This window comes from Equus asinus, chromosome 25, assembly GCF_041296235.1.
Source record: "Equus asinus isolate D_3611 breed Donkey chromosome 25, EquAss-T2T_v2, whole genome shotgun sequence".
NCBI lineage: Eukaryota > Metazoa > Chordata > Mammalia > Perissodactyla > Equidae > Equus > Equus asinus.
The window spans coordinates 45934769-45960967 of NC_091814.1; the positions used below are offsets into that span (position 1 = coordinate 45934769).

At 41.2% G+C, this 26199-nt stretch overlaps 1 protein-coding gene across 2 annotated transcripts in view; it reads right to left on the bottom strand.

The window, feature by feature from the left end:
* Positions 1-26199, bottom strand: part of PAPPA2 (pappalysin 2) — a 260484-nt gene that overhangs the window by 206240 nt on the left and 28045 nt on the right. For both annotated transcript variants that reach the window (XM_070497529.1, XM_014845335.3), the window contains one exon: positions 19067-20138. In XM_070497529.1, coding sequence (XP_070353630.1) covers positions 19067-20138 — 1072 coding nt within the window. The remainder of the gene's footprint in view (positions 1-19066; positions 20139-26199) is intronic.

A 26199-nucleotide genomic window follows, 5' to 3' on the forward strand; every position in this document is an offset into this window, starting at 1 on the left:
CAGTCCCAGTTTGTTCCTCTCACCATGCCGTAATTATTAACTGTACCTCCTTTCTCTCTCAGTGGTGTCCCAATCTGTATGAGAAATTACACGGTCATCCTATTGATGACCCAATTCGGAAGAAGCCTCTCCTTCCTCTTCAACCCCTGTAGTACTTCATAGCTCGCATGTGACAAATTATTTAATGTATATAATAATTACTTTTAGTTATAATTTGTGCTTCCACAACTCACTTCCCAGTCTAGATTGTGAATTCTTTGAGGGCAGTTGTGTTTCACTAAAACAGACATACAATGGATAAAATTCCAATTAATCTTTCATCCCTACAACCTCACACGTACCAGACACAAAGAAGGCATTTGTTGAATTAATGAATGCTTAAGATTGCAAGATCTCTCATAGCTAAAACTATCCCTTATTCTCTTCAGTATACTTCACGGAGAAATGGCACTTTGGCAATCATATATGGTTTACAAATGTTGTTTGCATAAATGAATAAATGAATGAATGCTCACAATAAAGTTTCTTGACCTCATTGTTCAATTTTTCTCATTATGTTCTTCACAACACTATAGTATACTGACAAAAGTTCATTAATTGAAATATCAATTAATAGGTACCAATCACAAGCAGCATATGCCACAGGGCAGAATTCTTTCTTATTTCCTGGTGCATTTGAATGGTTCACTGAAATCTCCTTGTCTGGGTATTTTGGTATGGTTGGTAATAAACATTGGGTCAATAGTGGCCTATCTACAAAGATAGGACATGGATATGATGACCTCTGAAGCTCCAGGTGACCCATCTGGAAAAGCTATTTTGACAAGATGGGTCTCAGAATATGAAGCATGAGTAAAAGCCCACCAAATTGAGTCTATAGTGGCCTAAGAACTCAAGTCTAGCTTGATATTAAAATATCTCAATTCCAAAATGGAGGAACTGAAGCTAAGAGGCTACATAAATCAGTATTCATTGGGGTCAGAAACATCTTGGGGATTGTCTCTCACAACATAACTTAGCAACATTTCTTAAATTCTAGTTTGTGATCTAGCCCACTCCAAACATCACTCTCACAGTTCCAGAACCATTCCTTACAGGTCTTAACCTTCTATAAAAGGAAGAACGAGGAGAGCACTTTTTAGGTCAGCTCAGATTTTCAGACAAGTCATTATAACCAATAAGATGTCCTGATTCCCTAAGAAGGAGCACCTCTTCAATATCCTATGGGGTTTACTTTGACTTGGGGCTTTTCCACACACCATGGTTTACTCAAAAGTGGAACTAATCATTGCCTTAAAACCTTGCTTAGACACAATGTAAAAGTTTCAGATGCCTGAGGAGGCCCTTGCATGAAACTCAACAGGAAAGAAATTAAGAAAGAAATATAACCTCAAGGGATTTGTTTAGTTTCTGGCCAACCTTTCAAGTTTTCCTATGTAATAATAGAGGCCATTCAACAGGCTTCAGGCAAGGCTGACCTCACACCAGATCCTGCTACGGGACAGCACATGGCCCAGTTATTAGAGCTTCCATCTCTCTAGGGCAATGGCTAAGGTAGGCCCTACATCTGGCAATAGATGGGCTATCTGATCTCCATTTGACTCTCATTAAAGCCTGGAAAATTAAGAAGCAAGCTCACAATTGAAGAAAAGAAAGAGAATGCCTCTATAATCTAGTTCTTTCTTTCCTCCACTCATCCCCCTCTTTCCCTTCACCATTCAACCTCTTTATCTCCCTTGCCTTCCCTCCCTGCACCCATCCTGATTTACTCATTCTTCAAAGTAGAAGAATACTGTCTGCTCTGGCAAAATGATATGGCTTTCTCAGCCCACTCATTGTTGGAATTTTTCCTTATTTCCCAATCTCTCTTGTGGCAACTACAATGAAGTATGGGCACGTGGCTCTTTGTTCTTTTTAAACTGGGACTCGCATGCTGCTCTCCATGCCAACTGCAAAGAGAGAAGCTGCTTGGTCACCAAGCCAGCAGCCTCCCAGGACGCCCAGCCACGGACACCACAGAGACAGCCTAGTCAAATTCCTGGGAGTCACATGACACCTGATGATGGGCAGCTCTGGGCTTCATTCTCATTCCGAACTTTACTTCCTCTTTTGATCAACCTCCTTATTTTTCTCCTTCTCCTGCATCATCTACTCTATTAATGCTTGTATTATGTGAAACTAGTAGACCAGATAAGCACATGGCAACATGGGCAAGAGAGTCTACTATGCAATCTGTGATTTCAAACTTCTCCTTCTGAGCCCCACAGATAGTTTTGAGGCTATGGAGTGAAGCAGAGGCATGGTATGAAATGGAGAAACTGAGGCAGAGACTGAGAGGCAGTATCCTCTGCCTCCTGCCTAGCAGCTTAAGTACTTAGGTGTAGTTGGGGAAACAACTAGGAGTCAGACGACCTCCCCTTAGGTTATCCAATCAGACAAACATCTAGCTTTGTGACTTGAGACAAGCTTCCTCGTCCATAAAATAAAATAAAATAAAATGGTTGAACTAAATGATCTCCAAGATCCAGTTATGACATTCCATGACTCTGAATCTGAGTAGGCTCATGTGTCTTTCAGAATTTACCTTGGTTCCACCTCCTGTTTTCAGAATCACATTCTTTCACAACAGCTCATGAAAGAAGGAAATAAGGTTAGGCTCATAAGTTTCCCTCACATTTCAGCACACCAAGATGGACTGAAAAGAGGGTATTATGAACAATCTCCACCTTCCTCAAGCCCCTAAATGGTCAGTAATCCCCTCCCTCTCTAGAGACAACTGCCTCCTTCTTCGCCAAGAAGATCAAGGCTACCCGGCAAAACCTCTCTCAAATCCCGCCCTGTAGGCCAAAACCTCACCTGTCTGCATCCACCCTTGCCGCCTTCCCTCCAGTCTCAGAGGAAGCTGTGTCCTTTCTTCAGTTCATGTCTCCACTGCTGCCTGGATTCTGAATCCCTTCCTCCCCTACCTCCACAGAAGGGCTACACTCTCGATTCTTCTTCTTCTTTAAAATCATTCCAGGATAAAATTACTCCAACCATCCTCCAAAAGGTAGAAATTGAGGCCATAAAATGACCTTTTGTTTGTGCTTAGGAGCAGATCCCAGACTGATTCTTTAAGAGAATATTAGGTTTTTGCATAAGGGTGTTGTTGAGAATGTTGTTCATTGCACTATACAGTTTTCTCTGTATGTGGTCCCCCAGGAGAAATTTCTATCCAGTACGATTATCTTCGCCAGCTGTTCCCTTGAGTAGCTGTTTGTTTTCATCTTAGCAATAGAGTGAGCCATGTAGCTTATCCTGTCTCCCTCTTTGTCTTGATTCTGGGAAGTTCAGAGCTAAATCTGTGGTTTAACTCTAGCACTCTAATATGTGTGTATACACTCATTTTGCATACTGAATTCACCACTGACAATCTTTTCTTATCTTTCATCATTTTCCCTTTTTTTCTTTTTTTCTATATGTTTCTTATTTTAAATTATCATACCATATCAAAATTATACCTTAAGTCCTATTTGCAATAAGGCATGGTATAACTAACCCCTAAACAAATGAATAAACATTTCTCCTAGAGACCTATTATTTAGAAATATGTATGCAAAATATAACAGGATTTCTCTTGCCATAGATAACGTCCAATTATATAAGAAAGTAAAACTAAGAAAAGCATTGGAATAGGCCTTAGAAAGGATTCTTTATATTTGAGTTTCAGTATTAGCCACAATAAATTCTCGAAATAAGATGATCCACTCAAATTAATTGCATAAAGATGCTGTGGCAGTTCTCCAAGAACTCTAAAGATAGAAGAGACCACCACTGCCATAGGCCATCTTCACTATGTGTCCTTTCCAAAATATCCTGTGATGGACTAGGGTACTAAGAAAAGAAAAACGTGATTTTATCTATTTGCTGACCAAGGATCTATGATCATGCAGGAAGGTCCCAGAATGACAGAATTAGAGATAATACTTTTTTCCATTATATTAAAATCTATGAAAAAGGAGTAAACCAATCTCTTGAAAAGATAAGTGAGATATAATTACAAAATGTATTTAACTGAAAGTATTACATTCCACATGAAGTCAGTCTGAATAATTGTCCTTCTAATATTGGACTGTGAATGCCTCACAATGCTGTTCTATTTTCGCAGTTAATGGTTAGGTCATTGAATAAATGGCAATTACTATTACAGTTATTATCCTAGATCTTTTATACCATATGACAGGTACCAATTCTCTGTTGACCTTACTCCCCTGCCTAATTTACTCTCCCTCCTGGGTTCTACTACCCGTCTTTCAAGAACAGCTTCAAATCCCATCCCCTTCCCAGTTGAGTCCTTCTGGTTGAGAAGATCTGAAAACATAAATGATTCTTAGAATGATTATTCTGATGACAGTGTACAGAGTTAATTTTGGGGGTAGAGTGGAAGAAGATTAAAAGTAGAAAGACACATTGGTTAGTTAGTGTAGAATTCAGACTTAGGGGGCCAAAGATGATTAGAGATAGCACTCGGCTTTATTCTACTCAGTACTGAAATTATATTCATGCGTGCCTATCTCTCCCACTTGAACTCTTTGAAGGCAAGGATCATATCCCTGGGCCTGCTACTGCGTCCAAAACATAGTAGGCATTCAATGAATGTTTGTTATAAACTGAATGAATTAATCAATGAGTGGATGAATGAATAGAATGAATGAGCTGCAGAAGAGGCCATTGTGACATTTTTATAAATTCTTCTATATCAGCTCCTCAATCAGCAGGGAGAAGTTACAGATCCATACTTGAAGGGGAACAGGGCCATTTACCATCTTGCTTACCACTACTCTCCTCCCCCAAACTTTGGATGTGCTCCAGGTTGTTGATGGTCCTCATAAAACCTGCTGCCCAGAACTGAGCACAGGCTCCAGACAGAGCCTGATCAGGACTGTGTCTAGAGGGAGCTCTTCCAGCCACCTGAACACTCTATCCTTTTTCAACAAAGCCCAGAATTGTTGGCATATTTTTAATAGCCACATCACACTTCTGCTTCACATGAAGCTTGCTCATGATTATTTTCACATTGGTTGATGCAAACACAAGTATCCACCAGCCTGGTTTACACGTTTTTTATATCTTAAAATCTAAGTTCATCTCTAAATATTCATGGTATTGTGTTGAGCCCAGCATTCAATCCTTTAAATTTTTACTTGAAATTATTCTGAATCCCTAATTCTGTCATAGTCCTAAGTGCTATGACCCTGGAACTTTGAGGCATTCATTCAGTAGGCAATTCTGAGTACCTACTTGGTATTGAGCAGAGATGCTAGACATAGGCCTTCCTGAACAATAAATCTTTTTGAAAGCATAGTAAAGAGGAGATGTTCATTGTACTCAGCTTTGCATTTTTACATTCACGTATGAAAGAGGCCTGGGAGGGGAGATAAGTCACAGATACCCTATGGGTCAGGGAGATTACTGTCTCATGCCTTCTGTTTCATAATGACTCTTTATTACTGTATAAGGCATGATCTTGCCCCCGTAAACTCCACACTGAGATGAATACCTCTTTCACAATCTGCTCACTGTCTCCTTGGGGATGTCCACCATCTCTTCAAACTCACTGCTGAACTCAATGCAACGTCTCATCAAACACTTTCACTTATGAAGTATTTTCAATTTACAAAGTACTATCAGCAAGTATTATCTCAACTGAACTTCACAATATCCCTTTGAGGTAGATAGGTCAGTTAGGTACTTCTCTACACCTTCTTTATTAATCGCATTCCACTGCTTAAGTCACTCAATTGCTCAAGCCCCACGGTAGCTTCCCAACTCATAAAAATTAAAAACTAAAATCCACACAGTGGCCTGATAGGCTGTGTGACCTGTCCCCACTGACTAATCTCTGCTTAGCTCATTCTACTCCAGCCAGAGTAGCTCCTCACTGCTGCCTCTGCCTCGAATAATCTCCCAGATTCCATATGGCTCACTCCCATACTTCCTTCTGCTCAAATGTTATCTTTTCAGTAAGACCTTCCCTGCACATCCTTTATCCTGCTCCCACAGCAAGTATTCCCTGTCTCCCTAATTCTGCTGAATTTCTTTCCCCAGAACTTATCATCACCTGGCATATCATGTATTCACTTGCTATTTGTTGGTTGCCTGTCTCCTCACACTAGACTATAAGCTCCATGAGGGAGGGGACTGTTTTCCTCATCACAGTAACTGCAGTGCCTGAAAGAGTGCCTGGCCTAGAATAGGGGCTCAGTTAACATTTGTTGACTATCAACGACTATGAATACGAGTGAACAAACGATTACATTATGTGACTAGGCTAGAGCCAGGATTAGAAGCCAGTTCTTCTCATTTCTAGTTTCCTAGATCTTTCCACTATGTCACAATAATTTCCCTAATCATTTTCAACCTGTTACCCTTTCCTGCCTAGACTACTACAAGAGCTTACAAAGTCATCTTCCTGCCTCCAATCTTCCTGGTTCATAACACTGACTCTGTATGCTGCCTCCAGATTAGTGTTCTGGAGAATTACTTCCCTTTCTGGTATAAAGAGCATAGAAGCCCTGATTATCTCTCCAATGAGGACAACTAACACTTCTTAATAAAATACAAAAATAAATTTTAAATGAATTACAAAGCTGAAAGGAAATTAAAGGTTATCTTTGGAGCCCACGTACAAAGTAAAAATAGGAATCCAGAAAAGTAAGCATCCTCTGCAGCCCCTGGCTTCCCCAAGGACTCTGCCCATTCCTAGCACCCTTGAACTTCAGTTCGATGGTCTTGTGAGAATCTTGAATAGGAACAAAGCTTAGGGCTTAGCTAAGGTGGGGAGTTTTATGGGAGAGCCCCATACAAAGCCAGGACTCTCAAGGACTATACCATCAATAAAACAGAGCACCAAAAAAATCTTTAAAGTCCACTTCATCAAGGGGGCCAGGTTGAAAATTCACACTCCCAAATCTTGGCCAAATATGTATGGTGAAAATCTCCCCTGAGAGGTAACCATAAGTCAGCCCTCACAGGTCTACACCCCAAATCCATAACACCCTACCCATACGGTCTAAAAAACCTCAAGCTAATTATATATATTTAAAGCGATTTCTTATTAGTAAAGCCCCAGGCAACTGACAGAAATAAAAGAGCATATCTTCAATCCAGGCCTGAAAGAAATCTGACAGGTAAAGTTTCAAGGAACATGGGCTCACCACCAAAACCTTAAAGCATGCATGAGGAAACAAGGCACCAGGAGCAAGAGCCAGCAGAAATAACAACAGAATCAGACTGGCTGATATAAAATATCAAAGAAGTATACTTAATATGTTTTTAATTAAACTTTTTATTTTGAGATCATTGCAGATTCACATGCACTCGTAAGAAATATTACAGGGTAGTACTAAATATCCTTTACCCAGTTTCCCCCAACGATAACATCTTGCAAAACTATAATACAATATTAACAACCAGGATACTGACATTGGTAGAATCCACCAACCTTGTTCAAATTTCCCCATTTTTACTCCACAATAGTTTATGTGGACATTTAGTTCTACACAATTTTATCATGTGTAAATTCATGTATCCCTCACTTTAATATATCTTTTTTTAAAAAAAGAGAATACCCAAAGCATGAATAAGTAATGTAAATTGACTTTAAAAATGACTAGGCAGATATGAAAAAGAACTAAATAGAACTTACAGAGATGAAAATTATACTAATAAAAATTAAAAATTTATTGGTGGGTTCTAAGAGCAAGATAGCCAAACCTGAAGAAAGAGTCAACTGGGCAATAAATCTAAAAATAGTCACTTAAAATGCAACACAGAGGGTAAAGATTGAAAAACTGAGAGATGTTAAGAAACATGGAGCACAGAATAAGAGGGGTAATATATATTTAATAGGAAATCCAAAAGGAGATAATAGAAAAAGGATATATTTGAAGAGATATGACTGATAATTTCCCATAATTGATGATGGCATGAGTGCTTAGATTCAGGAATGACAATAAATCTCAAATACAATAAAAGAAAAATCTATATCAAATATATCACAGTGAAACTGCAGAATGCTGAAGACAAAGATCTTGAACACAGCCAAAGAGAAAAGGCAGAGTAAATACAAATGAATGACAATTAGAGAGCTAACTTTTCAACAGTATTAATGGAAACCAGGAGATTATAGTATAATATCTCAATAAGAGAAAACAAAACAGCCAATCTAAAATTGTACACTTAGAAAAGCTATCTTTCAAGAAATTTGATAAAATAAAGACATTTTCATAGAAATGAAAATTGAGAAAGCATATGACTAGCAAACATTTAGTAAAGGAAATTCCAAAAAATGTCTTTCAGGGATAAGCAAACTGATCCCAGAAGTAAAATCTAAAATTCAAGAGAGATGGTAGCTATTAAAAAAGGTATATATTAAAACAGATGTCTATTGATCAACCAGTTGATCTATCAAGAGATAGATATGTCTACACATATCCCATGGCTCCCAGTTGCTTACTGTTGAAATCCCTTAGCCCAACATCTAAAGGCCTTCCCAACTTAACTTTTCCAATTTTCTCTTTCTTACTCTTCCCTAGGTACCCTCCCCGCCTTTCAAGTTGTTCTTATAGTGGCCTGAATATATTTGCACATGACTATCTGTACTTTGGTTCGTACCTTTGCCCTTGCCTACTAAACTCTTTCTCCAGCTCTTCACTATGCATGTGTTAAAGAATGCACCTCTTATCTAATGTCCTTCCTAAGTTTTCAGCCCGCCAGTGATTTCCCTTTCCCTCCTTTCTTTTCTTCAAGTATATATCTCTGAAACAATCATTATACAATTAAAATAAACAAATATTTATTATACACCCACTACGAGCTAAGTACTTTGCTAGGCATGTAAGACTTATACCTGACACACAACGTAGAATGGAGGGTAATAACACAGACTTCAAAGTCAGAGTTTAATTCCTGTTCTGCCATTGCATGATGATAGTTATTTAACTATCTAAATCTTAGTTTTCTTATATATAAAATGGAGATAATCAAAGCAACTGCTTCTTGGAGCTATTGTGAACATTAAATAAGATAATTCATGCAAAGTGCTTTGTTTCATTGGTAAAACAGAGAGATAGACAGACAGATACAGAGATATCATAGTAAGATATCTTACTATGACCTAGATAGTTTATCTGATTATCCCGACATATTTGAATTTTGAATTCTAAATCACGGAATTCTAGAAATAAAATTGGCATTAAAATTCTATCGGAGCTCCATTACTAAGAATACCAAGGTCTAAGGTCTAAGGAAGAGGACAGTAGCAGAAATTATGTCTGTCAGGAGTTTCATCCCCCAAAAGTAAAGATGAAAAAGCAGCTCACTCCACCCAGAGTGTTGGCACCAGCTGAGGAAGCTTGCCCTGGGAATGCTGAGGACACCTCCCCACCATCCTGCTCTTTTGGCCACTGTTGCTTGAACTCAAGGCCGTCCATAAATCTATAACTTCTGGCCTGACATGTAAAAATGAATTGGATCAATTCACAGTGACTGTCTCCAGAATTTGAACCAAAATACTGCAAAAGACTTAGTCAATTAGCAATGAGACATAAATCTGAAGAGCAGACTCAGTGAGATAAGCAGGAGCCACAATCAACTGAGTTTAGTTTTAAACTAAAGCCACAAGGGGACAGGAACTATGAGTAATCTAGCACACTGGTAAGAAGGCATGAACGGTGCAGATGCACTAAGATGTAGAGAACCCCGCAGCCTTTGAGAGAAATGGAGTGCCCTGACCCACCACAGTCCTGGCAGACTTCTAGCTCCACCTCCAGCCCAAATGTAATGGTACAATAAATCCATTTTCTTTAGTTAACTTGAGTGTCTCTTTCCTTACAACCACAAAAGCCTAACTAAAAGGTTTGGTAGAAATCTTGGTTAATCTGTGACATGAGTTCAAAGAGACTCTATCTGATTGGAGTGCCCTGTATCCATTTGGGGGGGGGGGGGTCTGCTCTTTCTCTCAATCACTGTCTCCCACTCATCTTACCTCCTGGCTATTGTAGCTGACTATTTCTCTGATCACCAAAATTTACTCCATGTCTCATCCTTTCAGAGCCATCTGGGAGCTCAGGTACTCAAATAATGAGATAATGAATTAAATGACTCACAGCCTTTCCCTCCTCAGCTAACATATTTACACTTTCATAAATATCTTCAGTTATTTTCCTTACTCCTGATTATGGCAACTCTACCACAGTAATGACAGCAGTAGGAGGGATTACTAGAGTGTAGATTCCAAATACCCTTCTTTTTTCAATACAGACTAGCTTACTCTACCCCACCCAAACCCTTGCCCAACACTACCATTCCCACCCCCCGTCATTGATTTTTCATTTATGTATATGTTAATTCATTTTAAAAATATCAATTGAGGGGCCGGCCCCATGGCCGAGTAGTTAAATTCATGTGCTCCGCTTCGGCGGCCCAGGGTTTCACCAGTTCAGATCCTGGGCACCGACATGGCACCACTCCTCAAGCCATGCTGAGGTGGTGTCCCACATAGCAGAACCGGAAAGACCTACAACTAGAATATACACCTATGTACGGGGAGGCTTTGGGGAGATAAAAGAAAAAACGAAAGATTGGCAACAGATGTTAGCTCAGGGCCAATCTCAAAAAAGAAAAATATCCATTGAGCACTTCCTATGTTACAAGTACTAAGAACAAACAGCCTAAAGTCTTGTGCAAGAGACAGACAACAATGCATAATTACAATATAGTATGATAAATATGTACTCAGTCAGGGGTTAGCAAACTTGTTCTTTAAAGAGCCAAAGAGTAAATATTTTAGGTTTTGTGGGCCACAGGGTCTCTGGTGTAACTATACAACTATGGCTGCCACATGAAAGCAGCCATAGACAATATGTAAATATGAGGATGTGGCTGCATTCCAATAAAATTTTATTTACAAAAACAGGTGGTAGGCTAAATTTGGTCCACCAGCCATAGTTTACCAACCACTATACTAGGGTAAGAACACTCCTTTATTCAATCTCTGTTGAATACTTAGTCTATTCCTTTTGCTGTTCTAAGTGCGAGGGTAAAACAGTAACCCAAACACACAAAAGCCCTTCTCTAATGGAACTTACCTTCTAGTGGAGGAGACAGACATTCAGTAAAATTAAAACTATATATTGCATGTTAGCAGCAAATTCTAAAAAGAGAAATAAAACAGGAAAGAAATTGTTAAGAGTCAGAGGAGTGTGTGAAATTTTAGAGGAGGTCACCAGGGAAGCCTTCACCTAGAAGGTGACTTGGAAAAAAAACAGAAGGAAGTGGGAAAACTAGCCATGTAGAAATCTGGAGGAAGAATATTCCAGCCAAGGGAAAAGTCACTGAAAAGTTCATGTAGTAAGAGTATGTCTACAAGAAACAGTGAGAAGGCCAGTGTGCCTGGACTGCAGTAAACAAGGGAATGAGTGGTAGGAGATGAAGCCACAGAAGTAACTGGTGCCAGACCAGGTCGGGCCCTGTAGTTCATAGTAATTCTGTTGGCTTTGACTCTGAATGAGCTGGGAGCTGCTGGAGAATTCTGGGCAGAGGAATGACTTCATCTGAGTTATCCTCTAATAGGATTACTCTGGCTGCTAGGTTAAAAACAGATTAGTGGGGCAGGTGCAAGAACAAAAGTGAGGAGACCAGTTGGGAGTCTATTGCAATAACCCAGATGAGAGACGACAAGCCAGAGCAGAGTGGTGGCAGGAGGAGGACGAGAAGTGATACAAATGAGATTGCTAATTCCTATCTGAGGACAGAGGAGTGTTCTCAGGAAGGAGGAAGTGACACCCTAACTGAGACTTGAAGGATGAGTAGGAATCATTCAAGTATCAAGCTGGGGGAATCTGGTCCACAGCCGTGGACAGAGCACCTGGTGAGAAGCAAGATGCGCTGGGACTCAGGAAAACTAATGGGTCAGCAGCTTCCTCCAGGAGGTGACTCTCTGATGGAACAAATCCTCAGAAAAACCCCTGATGCTCAGACTAACTCTATGCTCCATCCACTCCCCAACCTGCTTCTCTGGGTTAGGGCAACATCCAGCAACGAGATTTAACTTTCATTCCATCACTAAAGTAACACACAAACAGGGTTCCCGGAGGAAAAAGAGAAAACATTTCTAAGAGTGCAGCTATCTTCCAGATTCCTAGGCTTAAATTCCAGGCAGAGATCCCTACATGAAATCATCTGAGACAGACGCATCTGGCCAGGGCACCAGGACCTCCACCCCAACCCCTAGGAAAACGCCCAAGTATTCTGAACTGAATGTGACTAGAGACTAGGGTCTCTCCTAAAAATTTTCTAAGAGGAAGTATTTTTAACACATAGACACGTCACATGGCTCTCTCACAAGTCTGTCAATTTGGCTAGGAAATAACCACAAAAAGGAGAGAAACAACCCCTCCCAGCTCACCTGGGGAGGAAAGTTCTCTGATCCAGGTAACGGAGCAACTGTGGATTTCATGTACTCCCAAATACAGTACCTATGAGGACTGTGGAGAAACTGGCCTGTAGGACACACTTCTATTTGAAAGTGAACTTTTTGACCTTACCTGTAAGGCATTCTCTTATTTCTCCCCTCCTATTTTCTTTGCCAGGTGAAATGAGCATGAGAAGATAAGACTTGTCTCTTTAGAGTTTGCACTGCTTGTGCATTTTGAAGTGGAGGGACTGAGGGGTTTTTTTGCTGTTCAGTTTTAAAGTTTCTCCTCCATTTCTCTTCCCTCTGCCCTCTTCTACCCCTTACACTTATTTTCCCTGCGCATGTTTTTTTTGGCTGCAGGGAACTTTGAATTTCAACTTCAAAAGAAACCTATAATGAAGCTTGGCTGATGTTTAACAGACCCGCCGCTGCAGGGGCCCAGACCAACCATTCCTTTGGCTCGACAGCCGCAGAGGGTAGGTGAGCAGAGCACAGCTAATCCCACACATCCAGGTCTGCACAGCACTGATTTCTCCACCTGTTCCCTTCGATGTCACATGCATGCATGTGTCCTCCAGTCCCTGGATACACACCTTGTAGTGTACAACTGTGGACACCATGCTCTGCCATGCCCCTGCAGGGCACCCCCTCCCACAGCCCACCCTCTTGAGGACCATTTTAGGGGGAAGTGGGCCATGTCCCAGCATTGCTATGTAGAGCAGTCCTTCTTCCCTCAAAATCCCCAGCAGCAAAACTCAGGGAATGAGACAGAGAAGAGACAGTGAGTCACCAACACACAGAGACCTTAGCCCACCACAGAAATCAGAAAACAAACGTTTGGCATCCCATTGTCTGCTTCACGGCATGGTCTGACACTAGGTGATTGATGGCTTGCTTAAACTGTGCTCAGCCATTTGTTTTTATTTGGTGATTTTTCTCCACATAATAACACTATTACAAGATCTGACACACAGAAACCAAAACAGAGAGGCAAGCACACTGTTCCAGATTTGGTTGGATCCTAAGCTCAACTCTGATGTGAAAAGGAGAGAAAGAACAAGGGCTGGAAAGTAGGTTCAGGAGCAAAGAACCTTTCATCTCTGAGACATAATTTGAGAGGGAAAAATAACAGAGACAATTCATGACCAAAAAGCAGCTGAGAGCCTGCAAAGATCAGGGAAGCTGAGTTTGCCTTAGGACATAGATTCCCTTGGTTTGGCTTCTGAGGATGCACCACAGGGAGTGGTCAACGACACTTGTGGTTTTACTGAGGTGGACTCCCAAGCCCCTTCCTTCCCTCAGCTCTTGGAGACCCTCTCTCCCGGCAGCTCCTCCAGAGAAAGAGACATCTGGCCTGTGTAGCCTTCCCTACCCACAAGCCAAGTTCCTCTATCATGGTAATTCTGTTCAACTGGCTGGGTACTGTATCTATAATTCATATCTCCTCCTGACCAGCCCCAAGGCTGATAAATACTCTCCCTTTGATAGAGCCATCTGGGTTACAGATGTTCAATGCTGGATTCCTCAGGCTCTCTCCTCCTTGAAGAGCCTTGGGGAGAGGAACTTCTTTGGGTTAGATTTCTGATTTCTTGCTAGGGGTGGGGAAAGGAGAAAGGTTGAGCAGGATCTGACAAATGAAGAGGATTGTTTATACACCAATTGTACTTGCATCTTAGCAATCTATCTATAGGTGCTCCCCAACTTCCCAATAACTCCCCGCTAAACTGTGAGCTCCCGAGTAGAAGGACTCGGAGTGGAAGAGCCTGGCATACTCCCTTTGCCCAATAAATGTCTGGTAAAATATCTGCCGAAGCTGACTTCCTTCAGAGTCACAGTATAATGGAAATGTGAGCTTGTTCTTTGATTTAATTGTAATAATAGAGATGCTATGTTTGGGTAATTTAGCTCAGAGACAACCACTAATTCCAAGTCGCAGGCCCTCATAGATATCCAGAGATCTACATCTCTACGAATCCAAAGTCCTTCCAAACGATCCAAGCCACGGTACAGAAAAGCAGTCTACACTCCACGTTCTGCTTTTAGTGCCTCAGCCTGGATTTGAACTCAGGGAATTCAGATAAAATTAGTAAACCCCTCCAGTAAATTATTGGCACTTACTCTTTATATACTCTTTATATTTGTCCCTCTGCTTACCTTACTGTGTCTGCACATCATAGGAATTTGATAAATAATTGTTTTTTAAAATATGGTTCTTGGTAACAAAAGTTATAAAAAACACAATATTTTTAGTGATAAAAATTCAGCACAAGGAACACAAGGCAAAGGATGGGGAGGGAAAAAAAATCTTATACATGAAATAAATACAAGGGCAATGGGAAAGAGAAAAACCTCTCCTCTCCACTATGTTCTGCCTTCAGATTTCTTCCTCCAAAAAAGGAAATTCATAGATAATCATCATTTTTTTAGATCATCACAAGTAGAGATCTAAAAGTGTGGTTCCTACCGTGAACAAGTACTAGACATTTGAGGAAATTCGCCAGCATGAAAGACAGATAGGAATTAAGAAAAAAAGAAAAAGAAAAGTTGACCACAGATCAATCAGATATAGCACACAGAAAGAAAATTCAGAATGAATCTTATTTTTAGCCTCAAAAAAGGTTGCATCCTTAAAATAAAAATAGATTAATATAGGAAGTCAAAGAATAAGAAGGTCTTAAAAATATGATTGCTAAAATTAAAAATTCAGTAGAAGAGTTAGAAGATAAACTCAAGGAAATCTCTAAAAAAATAGAATGAAATAACAAAGAGATAGAACATATGAGAGAAAAAAGAGAATAAATTCAGGACATCTATCCTCAGGAGTTTCAGGCAGAAAAAAGAAAAAGCAGAACTAAATAAAGAAGTATCAAAGTAGTAATTTAATAGAATTTTCCAGAGGTACAGGGCATGAATGTCCATACTGGAAGGACCACTGGGTGCTCAACAAAAAAAGAATAAGAGGTCAACCCTACAAAAATTGTCATAAAATCCCTCAAACAATAAGACTAAGGCTAAGATTCTAAACAATTTTGAAAAGGGAAAAAATTATTCCACCTCTAAAAAGACACACAATTATCAGAATAGGAGCTGGGGGCAATTAATGAATTTCTTCAAAAGTTTGAGAGAAAATGTTTTCCAACGCAAAATTTTACACCAAGACAAACTACCAGTTTTGTGTAAAGGCAAGACAAAAACATTTCGGGAAATGCATTTTCAGAAAAAGTTACCTAAAATGTCCTTTCTTAGAAAGTTACTGAAAGATGTTTTCCAGTAAAACAAGGTAGTAAATTAAGAGACACTCATACAATTCAGGACACAGTGGCTCCAATTCAAAAAAGCAGTAATGAGGAGTTCCAGGACAACAACTTGTGCAGCAGATTTAAAGATAACTGGTCCAAGATTGGAAGAGGAGAGGAAAATAGAATGAACTAGAAGGAGAGCTCCAGAGGAGTGCAAAAGAAGAAAAGGAAAAAAGACACATTCTGTAGATTAGCTAATATGATAAAGCATTGAAGACAATTGAGGATATTTAAAAAAATGAATGCAGGAAGAGAGGAGGGCAGGAGGAAGGGAGGAAATAGAGACGTAAGGGACAAGGGAGGGTAGGGGAAGACGTTATGGCATGAAGGAAATATAATAATAGAGTAATACTTCGTAACAAAAAAAATTGTCATGATATTGTAAATATATCTAACTTATTCAACAATAAATTGTAAAATAACTATATTGGAAAGACGGAGGCGAGAGGAAGGAGACAGTGTAAGCGTTAAAGTCTCATCTTTATCATAAGAGCAAGTCAATGCATAATGTTTAAAATTGATGAGTCATGGGGCCGGCCCCGTGGCCAAGTGGTTAAGTTCTCATGCTCCGCTTTGGCAGCCCGGGGCTCGACAGTTCGGATCCTACGTATGGAGCTACAGACCGGTCATCAAGCCCCGCTGTGGTGGCATCCCACATAGAAGAACTAGAATGACCTACAACTGGCACATACAACTATGTACTGGGGCTTTGGGAGAAAAAAAAAAAAAGAGGACTATTGGCAACAGATGTTAGCTCGGGCCAATCTCCCTCTCAAAAAGGGAAAAAGCATACCTTTAAAACAAAAGATAAACATAAAGCTGCAAAGACATTAAAAGAGAAAAGAAAAGAAAATTGATAATTCAAGTAATATAAAAATAATATTTGGAGATATGGAGGTAATCACTAGAAGAGACAGGAGAAATAATTAAATATGGGAACACGGCTAGAGAGTGGAGAGGGATGGGGAAGAGTTAGGCAGGGGACTGTCGTTCGTCCTTAGGCCTTTTGTTACAATTTGATATCTTCATCTGTGAGGATTTATTACTTTGATTTAAATATTTTTAACTATAGAAAAGTATAAAAAGTTCCTTTTATTCCACAAAGCAAGTTTTGCACGTAGGGGTAAGAAGGTTTGGAACACATCTGGGTCTACAGATAGAAAGGGATGAGTTACCATCGCAACTCTGCAGCAGTAAGGGGAGTAAGTTATAAACACCCAGATAAGGGCAGCAGCAATAGGGATTTAGAGACAGAAAGGGCCACCCGAAGGAGTAGGATGCCTGGGTACCTTGAAAGACAGCTCTCTCAGCCAGGGCAGTGGGTGGTTGTAAGGAGCCAGTAGACAAATGAGAACAAGTCAGATTTCCCCATCTCCCCAGAGATCCTAAGACTTGGCAACCACTGTTCTTAGAGAGGATTAGCTTCTGCTTAAGGTTATCAAAATCTACAAACCAAACCCAAACAGAATCTTTCTTATGTGAATATTTCTGGTAATGTGATCAGTTCCCTGCGTATTATTATGTAAACAAAGGCTTCCCATCTGTCAGCTCTAATAATGAGAATAATAACTAAAGTTAGCCTAGAGTTATTTTTGTACATTGAAAGCTTTAGAGTTACCAAGCACTTTCCTGTACCTTATTTCATTTGATTCACAAAACAACCCTAGGATGTAGGTAATGTGAAGTATTACCGCAATCACTCCTCATTTTACAGACAAGAAATCTGTTTCAGACAGTGACTTGCATAATTTACATAGCTAGTTAAGTAGCACGGACTCTAGAATTCAGCTGTGTCCCCTGACTCCAAATCTTACACTCAATCCATGACATCACATGCCTTAACTACAGGCCAAGCCATTAATTGGTATTAACTGACTGCCCACGCACAGGGACATCATGAATTACTACACAAATTGAGGCCCAGAAACACAAAGACAAGAACCCAGGTACTGGGTGGGAGCTGAGATCCAGTCCCCCCACCTCCCACCAACACTACACCCTAGCTCAGGTGTGAGCCTTTTTATAATACCAGTTATGTAATGGGGAAGCCTTGCCCACACACACAAATTAACAAGTTTAGCCCCCCACCTCTCTCCTTTCTTACCTCCCTCTAACACTCCCCAATCCCTGCATCGACCATGAAATGGAAATCCTCTTGTTGGCTTCTGTCTCACAACAGAAGACACATCAGATCTATTCATTAAAATAAACATGAAATAAACATATATGTGTGTGTGTGTGTGTGTGTGTGTGTGTGTGTGTCAGCTGCTGTTGTAGGCACTCCGGAATATAGTAGTTAACAAGGGCCCTGACCTCATGGAGCTGATATGCCAGGCTGGGGAAAGACAAAGAAATGCATAAGAAAAATATCAGAAGTGATAAGTGATCAGAAAATTAAAATGAGTTGACATAATAGTGATTGAGTAGCTAAGTCTAAAGTGGAGGATCAGGAAAGGCTTCGCCAGGAGGTGACCTTTAAGTAGATGTTGGAATGACAAGAGAAAACCCACCAAGGGGAGATCAAGGAGAAGAGGATTGCAAGAAGATGCAGCCAGAGAGGCTGCACAGCATGGGAGGGATGAGCGTTTGCAGGGAGAAGCTGGAGGGGAGGCAGGGATCAGGCTGAGGCAGAGCCTGTGAGCCAGGTGGAGAGTTTGGATTTTATCCTAAGCACAGTGGGAAAGAAATTTAAGAAGGGGAGTCACAGGATCTGAGTTACCTTTTACGAAGGATCCTTCTGGATGCTGTGTGAAGAATGGCATTTAATGGGGCAAAAGAGGAAGACTGCAGCCACCTAAAGGGCCTGGTGGTTAGATGTAGAATGCCTTGTGTCGTGAAGTTGCTGAACTGCTCCAGAGATCAGGCACACATGAGGCCTCCTCATGGATCAGTGTTACTTTGCTGGAACCTAAGACTGTAGGAAGAAGGCTCACGTATAATTGGTGCCAAACGGTTTCTACCCATGGATACCTTGTTGATTCTCTGTGAAGATCCCCTGCTTCCTCGGATAGACTGTGCCTCAAGCACCTGGTGAATATGTCTTCAGGTGCACTTCACACCACATACACAGTTGTCTGCTCCAGAGACAGTAAGTTCTGTGACGGCTGTCCCTTGTCTTAGTCATCTCTGTGTCCCTAATTACTTAACACAACACCTAGTGCTTCACAAAAGCTCAGTAACGTCTGGTGGGATGGATGCATGTTTTATGTGGGGGCTGTGTGAACCCTCCTTTGTCTCCCAGAGCCAAAGGGATAAAACAACGTCAGAAATGCACCCTACAAGCAGGACACCCCAAGCCCCAGTCCCTTACCTCTTGGGTGAGTCAGGGTCGAAGCAGGTCTTGCGCACATCAGCCACCTCAGGGTCACAGCAGTCCCCATCATCAAAGTCGTTCAGCATGTTGTTGCACTCCACGTGGCAGAGCCCATCCCTGCGGTTCCAGGAGTAGCACCGGCCATGCAGGCGGCAGTCGCCCCCATCGTACCCCGTGAGCGGGTGCTCACACTCCGGGTCACAATGGTCATTCCCAATCTTGCTGGGCTCACAGTTCACGAGGACGACCCGGTGGCGCAGGGTGGAGTTGTGGACCTGGTGGACGCTCAGCTGCCAGCTGATGTTGTAGCGGCTAAAGGCTTCATTCAGTGCCTCATGCTGCCGCCGGATCTGCTCCTCACTCACGGTGGGGTTCAGGCCCTTGTCGTCACAGATGTTCACCACCTGGTAGCGTATCACCTTCTCTCCCCGAAGGGGCCAGTGCCCATTGTACTGAGAGATCAGTTCCACATTGTCACAAGCTGTTTGCCCACAGAGTGGGGGCTGCAAAGGTGACAGAATCTCAGGCTCTGACTCAAAGCCTTGGAGAACCTCAAGCCGTGGGTAGTTCCCATCTCTAAAGGGGGCCCACTGTTCTTCCAGAGGCTCAAAACTGGCTGTCAGGATCAGGGTGGTCAACTCCTCCACTCTGCTTGGATACTGAGGACTGTGCTGGAGGTGGCTTTGTGGGAGGGCAGTTGACCAGACGACCAGTGTACCCAGGTGTCCACGGAAATAGTGCCCGTTCTCAGAGCTATCACCCCCCAGGATCAAAGAGCGGCAAGATGCCATGAAGGGGCTGTTCATGGGACCAGACTGGTCTGAGCTACTAGCCACCTGAGTGCCATCCACGTAGAGGGCCATACGCTGTCCATTGTAAGTGGCTGCCACGTGTGTCCACGTGCCTGGCTGGTAGCGACTGTGGCCAATCACAATGGTGGCTTTCTTCATGCGGTCAGTGCGCAGGGAGAAGAAGAAGCGAGCATCTCGCCTTCTCATGTCCTTCCCTGAGCGGATCCCCAGGGCCCAGCCCTTGTCACTGACAGTGTGGGAGCAGTTATCAAACACACCTGGGAAAGAAGGAAGAATTGAGGGGAGAAATACCAGATACAAAGAGGGATGGAGAAAGGGAGAAGAAAACCCACGTGAATAGCAAGAAAGTAGGTTTTTAACGGGAAAAAATTAAATGATACAGATTCCTCACCTGAGATGCCTGTCCAGTACCCCATATCAGGCCATTCTGACAACGTCTATCCCTAAAAGGAATCTGATTTAAGATTCCATCCAATTTAACTCATGCTGGTATTTTTAAATAACCAAAATGGAAGCTGGAAAGGGGATGTCTAATGCAAGTGACAATCATCACCTAGCACTTTGTCACAAATGTTCCCCAGGCTGACTCTGAGTCCATGCCTTCCTCCCTAATCCCAGCTCCTCTCCGTTTCCTCGAAGCCAGGAAGGCCATCACAGTTTTTACAAAAGGCAGTAATCTCCTACCCCTCAAAAAGTCATTTTTCTCTACTGAATTTTGAAATGCTGATTCTCATGGGGAAAACAAGGAGGTGGTGAATCAGGGAGTCCCTCAGAGAAGACTAACATCACAGAGGTCATTCTCAGCCCACTATTCCCCTAGTGCCTCTCTAAGGGCAAAGACACCCATCCACAGAGAACAGTAGTTCCCTGGAGTAAGCAAAATGCCATTGTCCCATGGTCCTAGCCTGAAAAATCAGTCAAGTCAGCTATAAGAATGATTGCTCTATGACCAATGGTGCCCACCACAGTACAGAAACAGAACTTTCCCAGATAAAAGGAGCTCCTCACCACAGGCTACCTTATCACCTTGCTCATTGCAGTCACAGGACTGTGAAGTCCAATGGAATAAACAAAGGAAGGAACACCTGCAGATAACTGGATCATTAATAAGTTGGCAGCAGGAAGGAGGAACAAGGTCAGATGTAACATGACCACAGATGAAAGAGAAATCCTGAAGGCAGTTTGGAGGCCTCGAATGTTCCCATCTTTACTTAGGAACTACTATCTCCACCCAGGCATCTCTTCTAAAATACAGTTAGAGTCTCAGGAGCAGATTTTGCTTGCAAGTTACATGGAGGCAGTACCTTCACACAAGAAACGCTTAAGAAATGCTGCTTTAACTAACGAATGAATAATAGACAAATCTCCTGGCCTTTGGATCAGATACCTGAGACTAACACCAGGAGTTGCTCTTTCCCAGCCTGTATACAGAATTTTATTTATTCCCCTGATCTCCTATATAATCCACTTAAACAGTACTTCTCTATGGAGAGTCTAGATTTATAAGCCATGAGGGCTTCCCATTCTGATGGCAGGCAAGTGTTTTAAAAGTAGCTATGTTTTCATAAATGACAGAATATGGTCTCTTCTGCCTCTAGCATAAATTAATGACTTGCAATTTAAAAAATAAAAAGTTCTTTTTAACAAAATCAACTCCTCTCTAACCCAGTAATTCTAACATTAGACTCTGAAGTACTGGTGATGACTAGGTATGATGTTCCATGGTGATGTTTCAGTTTTGTTTTGGGTGGGGGTTGGTTTGTTTGGTTTTTTTGCTGAGGTCTATGTGGTAAAGGTACATAACAAGTACTGCATTACAAATTCTCCAATTAGGTGGATTTTCAAAAGCAGACAAATCTACTGAGATGAATAGTAAGTTCCCTGCTTCATGTTTTCTCCCTGGTTTACTTACTTTGATAAGTACACTTAGCTTTAATTATGTCTGTCCACTGACCTATGAACAAATATGCTACAACACTTAATATCAGGACCACAGAGTTACTAATCCTCGGCTAGTAAATTTCTGCTCTTTTTTAAGAGGAATAATTGGGGATGCTGTTTTATATTTGTTGCACATACACAGGTGTGTGTATCTGAGTTGGGGTATAAGTTATTAGGCTTGACATACAAATTATTAGATAATTAGCTTCTTACCTGCCAGGCAGCTAGTTGCAATTTTGAACACTTTCACTTACTGTCCTTAGAACATCTATTCTAGATTCAATAAAATAATTGTTTCCACTCATTTATCTCATAGGAAGCCATAAAATTACTGATAGTGTGTCTAAAGTGATATTTCTAACTTCTTGAGACATTACACAGAAGACGGAAGTTTCTTATCACACTAGTCTAGTTCTGATTAACCTAGTTTTAGCAATTATATTGGAAAGGACTTATTGGCCAAGAGTATTAAAATAGTCTATTTCAGTTGGGATTTGTAGCAAGTATATAGAAGTATTACTTTTTGAATGATTACCATAGTAATAATCTTTGCTCTCTAATAAGATGCCCACACAGCATATGAGATCCCTCACTAGATGCTTAAACAACTACATTTTATTTGCTGTGTTACCACTGTTCATACTTCCTCTATAATAAGAGAGAGTAAACAGTTGCTGAAGCACTGCCCTGCACTCATTCCATGAAAAAAAAAAAAAGAAGCACGTTTAGCAAATAGAATTCTCTAACCCAACTGCTATGGACTGAATGTTTGTGTCCCCCCAAAATTCAGATGTTGAAACTCTAATCTCTAAAGCAATGATATTTGGAAATGGGGCCTTTGGGAGGTAATTAGATCATGAAGGTAGAGCCTCCATAATGTGACTAGTGGCCTTTTAAGAAGAGGAAGAGAGAGCTAGCCTTCTCCATCATGTGAGGATGCAAGAAGACAGCCATCTGCAAACCAGGAACAGGGTTCTCACCAGACACCAGCTCTGCCAGCACCTTGATCTTGGACTTCCCAACCTCCAGAACTGTGAGAGAGAAATTTCTTTTGTTAAGCCATCCAGTCTGTGGTATATTTATTATAGCAGCCCAAACCAACTAAGACGCCAATGTCATCAACCATAGCTGTGGATCAGAATCACATGTGGAACTTTCACAAATACAGATTCTTGTGAAAGCATGTTGAGAGCTGCTGATACTCCTCACTGATGAAAGAAATCAAGCTTCCCAGTGCTGCCCGGTAGATGGAAATGCAGAACACAGAAGCTGGAAGTCTTAGTATTTCCCGTCAGTGAAGGAAAATTAGAAAGGTTGTTATCAATGGTAAGTTAAACCAGACATGAAAGGGGAAAGCCCATCTGAAGTTCTTTTTAACCACTGAAGAATCACATTGAATCAGGCATCTTGGGTTTGTCTGAGATATCAATGCAACCACAATACATACTTCCTTATTAACTCAGCAAACCAATAGAATGAGAGGTAGTTAAAAAGAAACGATGGTCTGCTATGAATAGGGGCACAGGCATGATGCTGATAGGGAACATGGCCAATTGATTGTCTAGGATTGATAATTAATTGGGGCTTTTTATGATTTGCAATAAAACCTCATATTTGAGACTACTGAAATGGCAATAAATATCCCCTGCTCCCACTGAAAGATCGATTATTCCAAGGGAGGAAACTGTGGCATTGAAGCCTGGCGTGACCTACCTCTCCCTGAGAATCACTGCCATCAGCCTCAACCTCTTTCAAGAGATCACGAGTGAGTCCTCGTGAGGATTTTCAAGATTTCCAAGGACAGAGTAAATAAACATTTCTACCCTCCTGCATCTTCCATAGTCTGCAATGGTAACAGCCCATTTCTCCAATCTGGAGGATATGAATAGAGAATTGGCTGATTCTCTTCTCCCTTAAGATGGAGTTAACCAGTCTGCAGTTAGGCTGGAATTGCAGCCTGTGCTCAGACACAGATTTAGCCCCAGAATTGAAGCTATAACCCAGAAGCTCCAAGCTCCACCCCTAGCTAGTGGGAAGAGGATCATGCTTGGTCACTTGAAGAGCTGTCACCCTACTAAACCACAAAGGGTTCACATTTCATCTCACTGTCCTGCTCCTCCTGGAAAAAGGCATTCCATTGGGAATTAGTCATTTCAGTTTATCAGCATTTACTGAACACCCCATTCATGCCAGACACAGAGACTCTTCTCATCTTTGGAATAAAAGTGGTCTTTCTCCTTGAGGAATTATAGTCTCACAGGATGGTGAAAAACATAGATGATGACTTCAATATAATATCAGAACCAAGATCAAGGAATACATAGGTGAGTAAAAACAGAGCACAACCTGAACCCATCGTTCAGAGAGGATTTCCTGAGGGGATGAGACCCAAACATACTCTTGAAGAGTATATAGGCAAAAGAATTACAGAAGATGGTTCCACACAGTGGGGACAGCAGGATGAAAGTACCAGGGGTGAAACAGGTCAAAGGTAGGTCTTGTATAACACAGTGAGGGGCTTGGACTGTATAAATTAGGGAATATCTGGAAGTTTTTGTACTGCTGCTAAATATCTCTGATATCCAGACAGCACACAGAGTAACTGCAGCACGAAACATCCCATGGGTGGCCTTGCCATGCATACTAGGTCCAACTGCAGTTGAGACATCTAAGGAACTTTCCAAAGCTTGCAGATGGACAACTGTGGCACAAGAAATACATGAATGCCACAAGAGGACCCATGCACTTGTTCAGTAGATATCTATGAAGCAATACGAGCTGCCAACTCCAGTCCTTGGTGCTGGGGATTTTTATAGTGATCAAATGTTTATTGGACATCATGGAGAGTTCAGTACAATGCAGAAGACAAAGCTTAACAAATAACTATAATGAAATATACTGATTGTTGGAAGCATAAGTAGCTATAGGAACAGCAAAAAGACCTCTTTATTAAAACATGGACATAACACAGCAGAAATTCTCCCGAAAGTTACTAAATGTCAACTTTCCAGCACTGATCTATGTTGTCAATAATCTGATTCCTAGAAGGTATCCACCACTCAAATCTACCCATGAAAATAGGGTTACCTTGATTCCCAGTCAGGCTATCTGGGAAGGTTAGGAAGAGCTAAAGCCAAAGAATTCCACATGATAACTTCAGACATCCCAGATCAAAGGGCCTGCCAGTTCACCCAGAAACATTCACTGTAAGATTCCTTAGAACCTGTGTTTACATAAAATATCCACTTCAGCTCAATCTTCTAAATTGGGATGTGCTGTTCTTTCTGTGAATTTTTTTCCTTCAGTTCGTAGCATGTAATAATATCTCCAATTTATATAGTACTTGAGCTTTCCAAAGCAATCTGACATAAACTATTATATAAGCAGTAAAGCTATCCTGTGAGCTAGGCAGGATTATTATCACCAGCCTCAATATATACAGGTGAAGATACTGAAGCTCAGAGAGGTCTGGCGTCAGGCTGGGTGCAGAGAGTACACCAGAACCAGGGAATCATGATTCTGCGCCCCGGAAACCTTTCTCAGCTGGGGAAGACCGTAGTGCATGATGGTTACAAGCTTGAGTCAGCCAAAAGTTTCAGACTGCAGTCTACCCTGTACAAGCTATGTAAAAAAATTTTATCACCTTGCTGAGCCTCAGTTTACTCATTTGTAAACTGTATCTGTAAAATACAATCTGTCCATCACTGGTCTGCTCTTCAGCATTCTTCAACCACAAGCTGAGATCACAGACTTACCTTAAGAGGCTGTTGGGAGAATTAAGTAAAAGAACATGTGCTGAGCACAGTGCCTAACTCGTGCAAAGTGATAAATAAACATTAGCTATGATGATGAAAAGGAGTCTGACGATGAGATATCGAAGGGAAGAATAAATTAGATTTAAAATCAGCGTAATGCTAGTAAATGTTTAACAACTGGTCCTCTAAAGAAAGAACAAAAACAACAAAACAAGCCCTGATTTGCAGCATTTGCTAATTTCTGGGATGTAAATATTCCCACAATAACCAATTTTAAGTTACCAATATGATGTCACTGAACACGGGGTTGGGCAGAGATGTGTACAATTAGCTCTGGTGAGCCAGTCTGGGCCAGTTCCACTAGTATAAAGACTGGAAACAGAAGCAGATACAAGCTGCTGGTGTCTCCTTCTCTCTCTGACTATTAAAGTAGATGTGGATGCTTTGCTGGTGACCTGATTTTTTATCACTTAAAAGGGGTAAATGTGACTTCAAGACTTACTAGAAAGCTATAGTTATCAAGAAAGTATGTTATTAGTGACAGACTAGACAACTAGATCAGTGGACCAGAACAGAGAGCCCAGAAATAGGCCCCTAAATTTAGTCAACTGATCTTTGACCA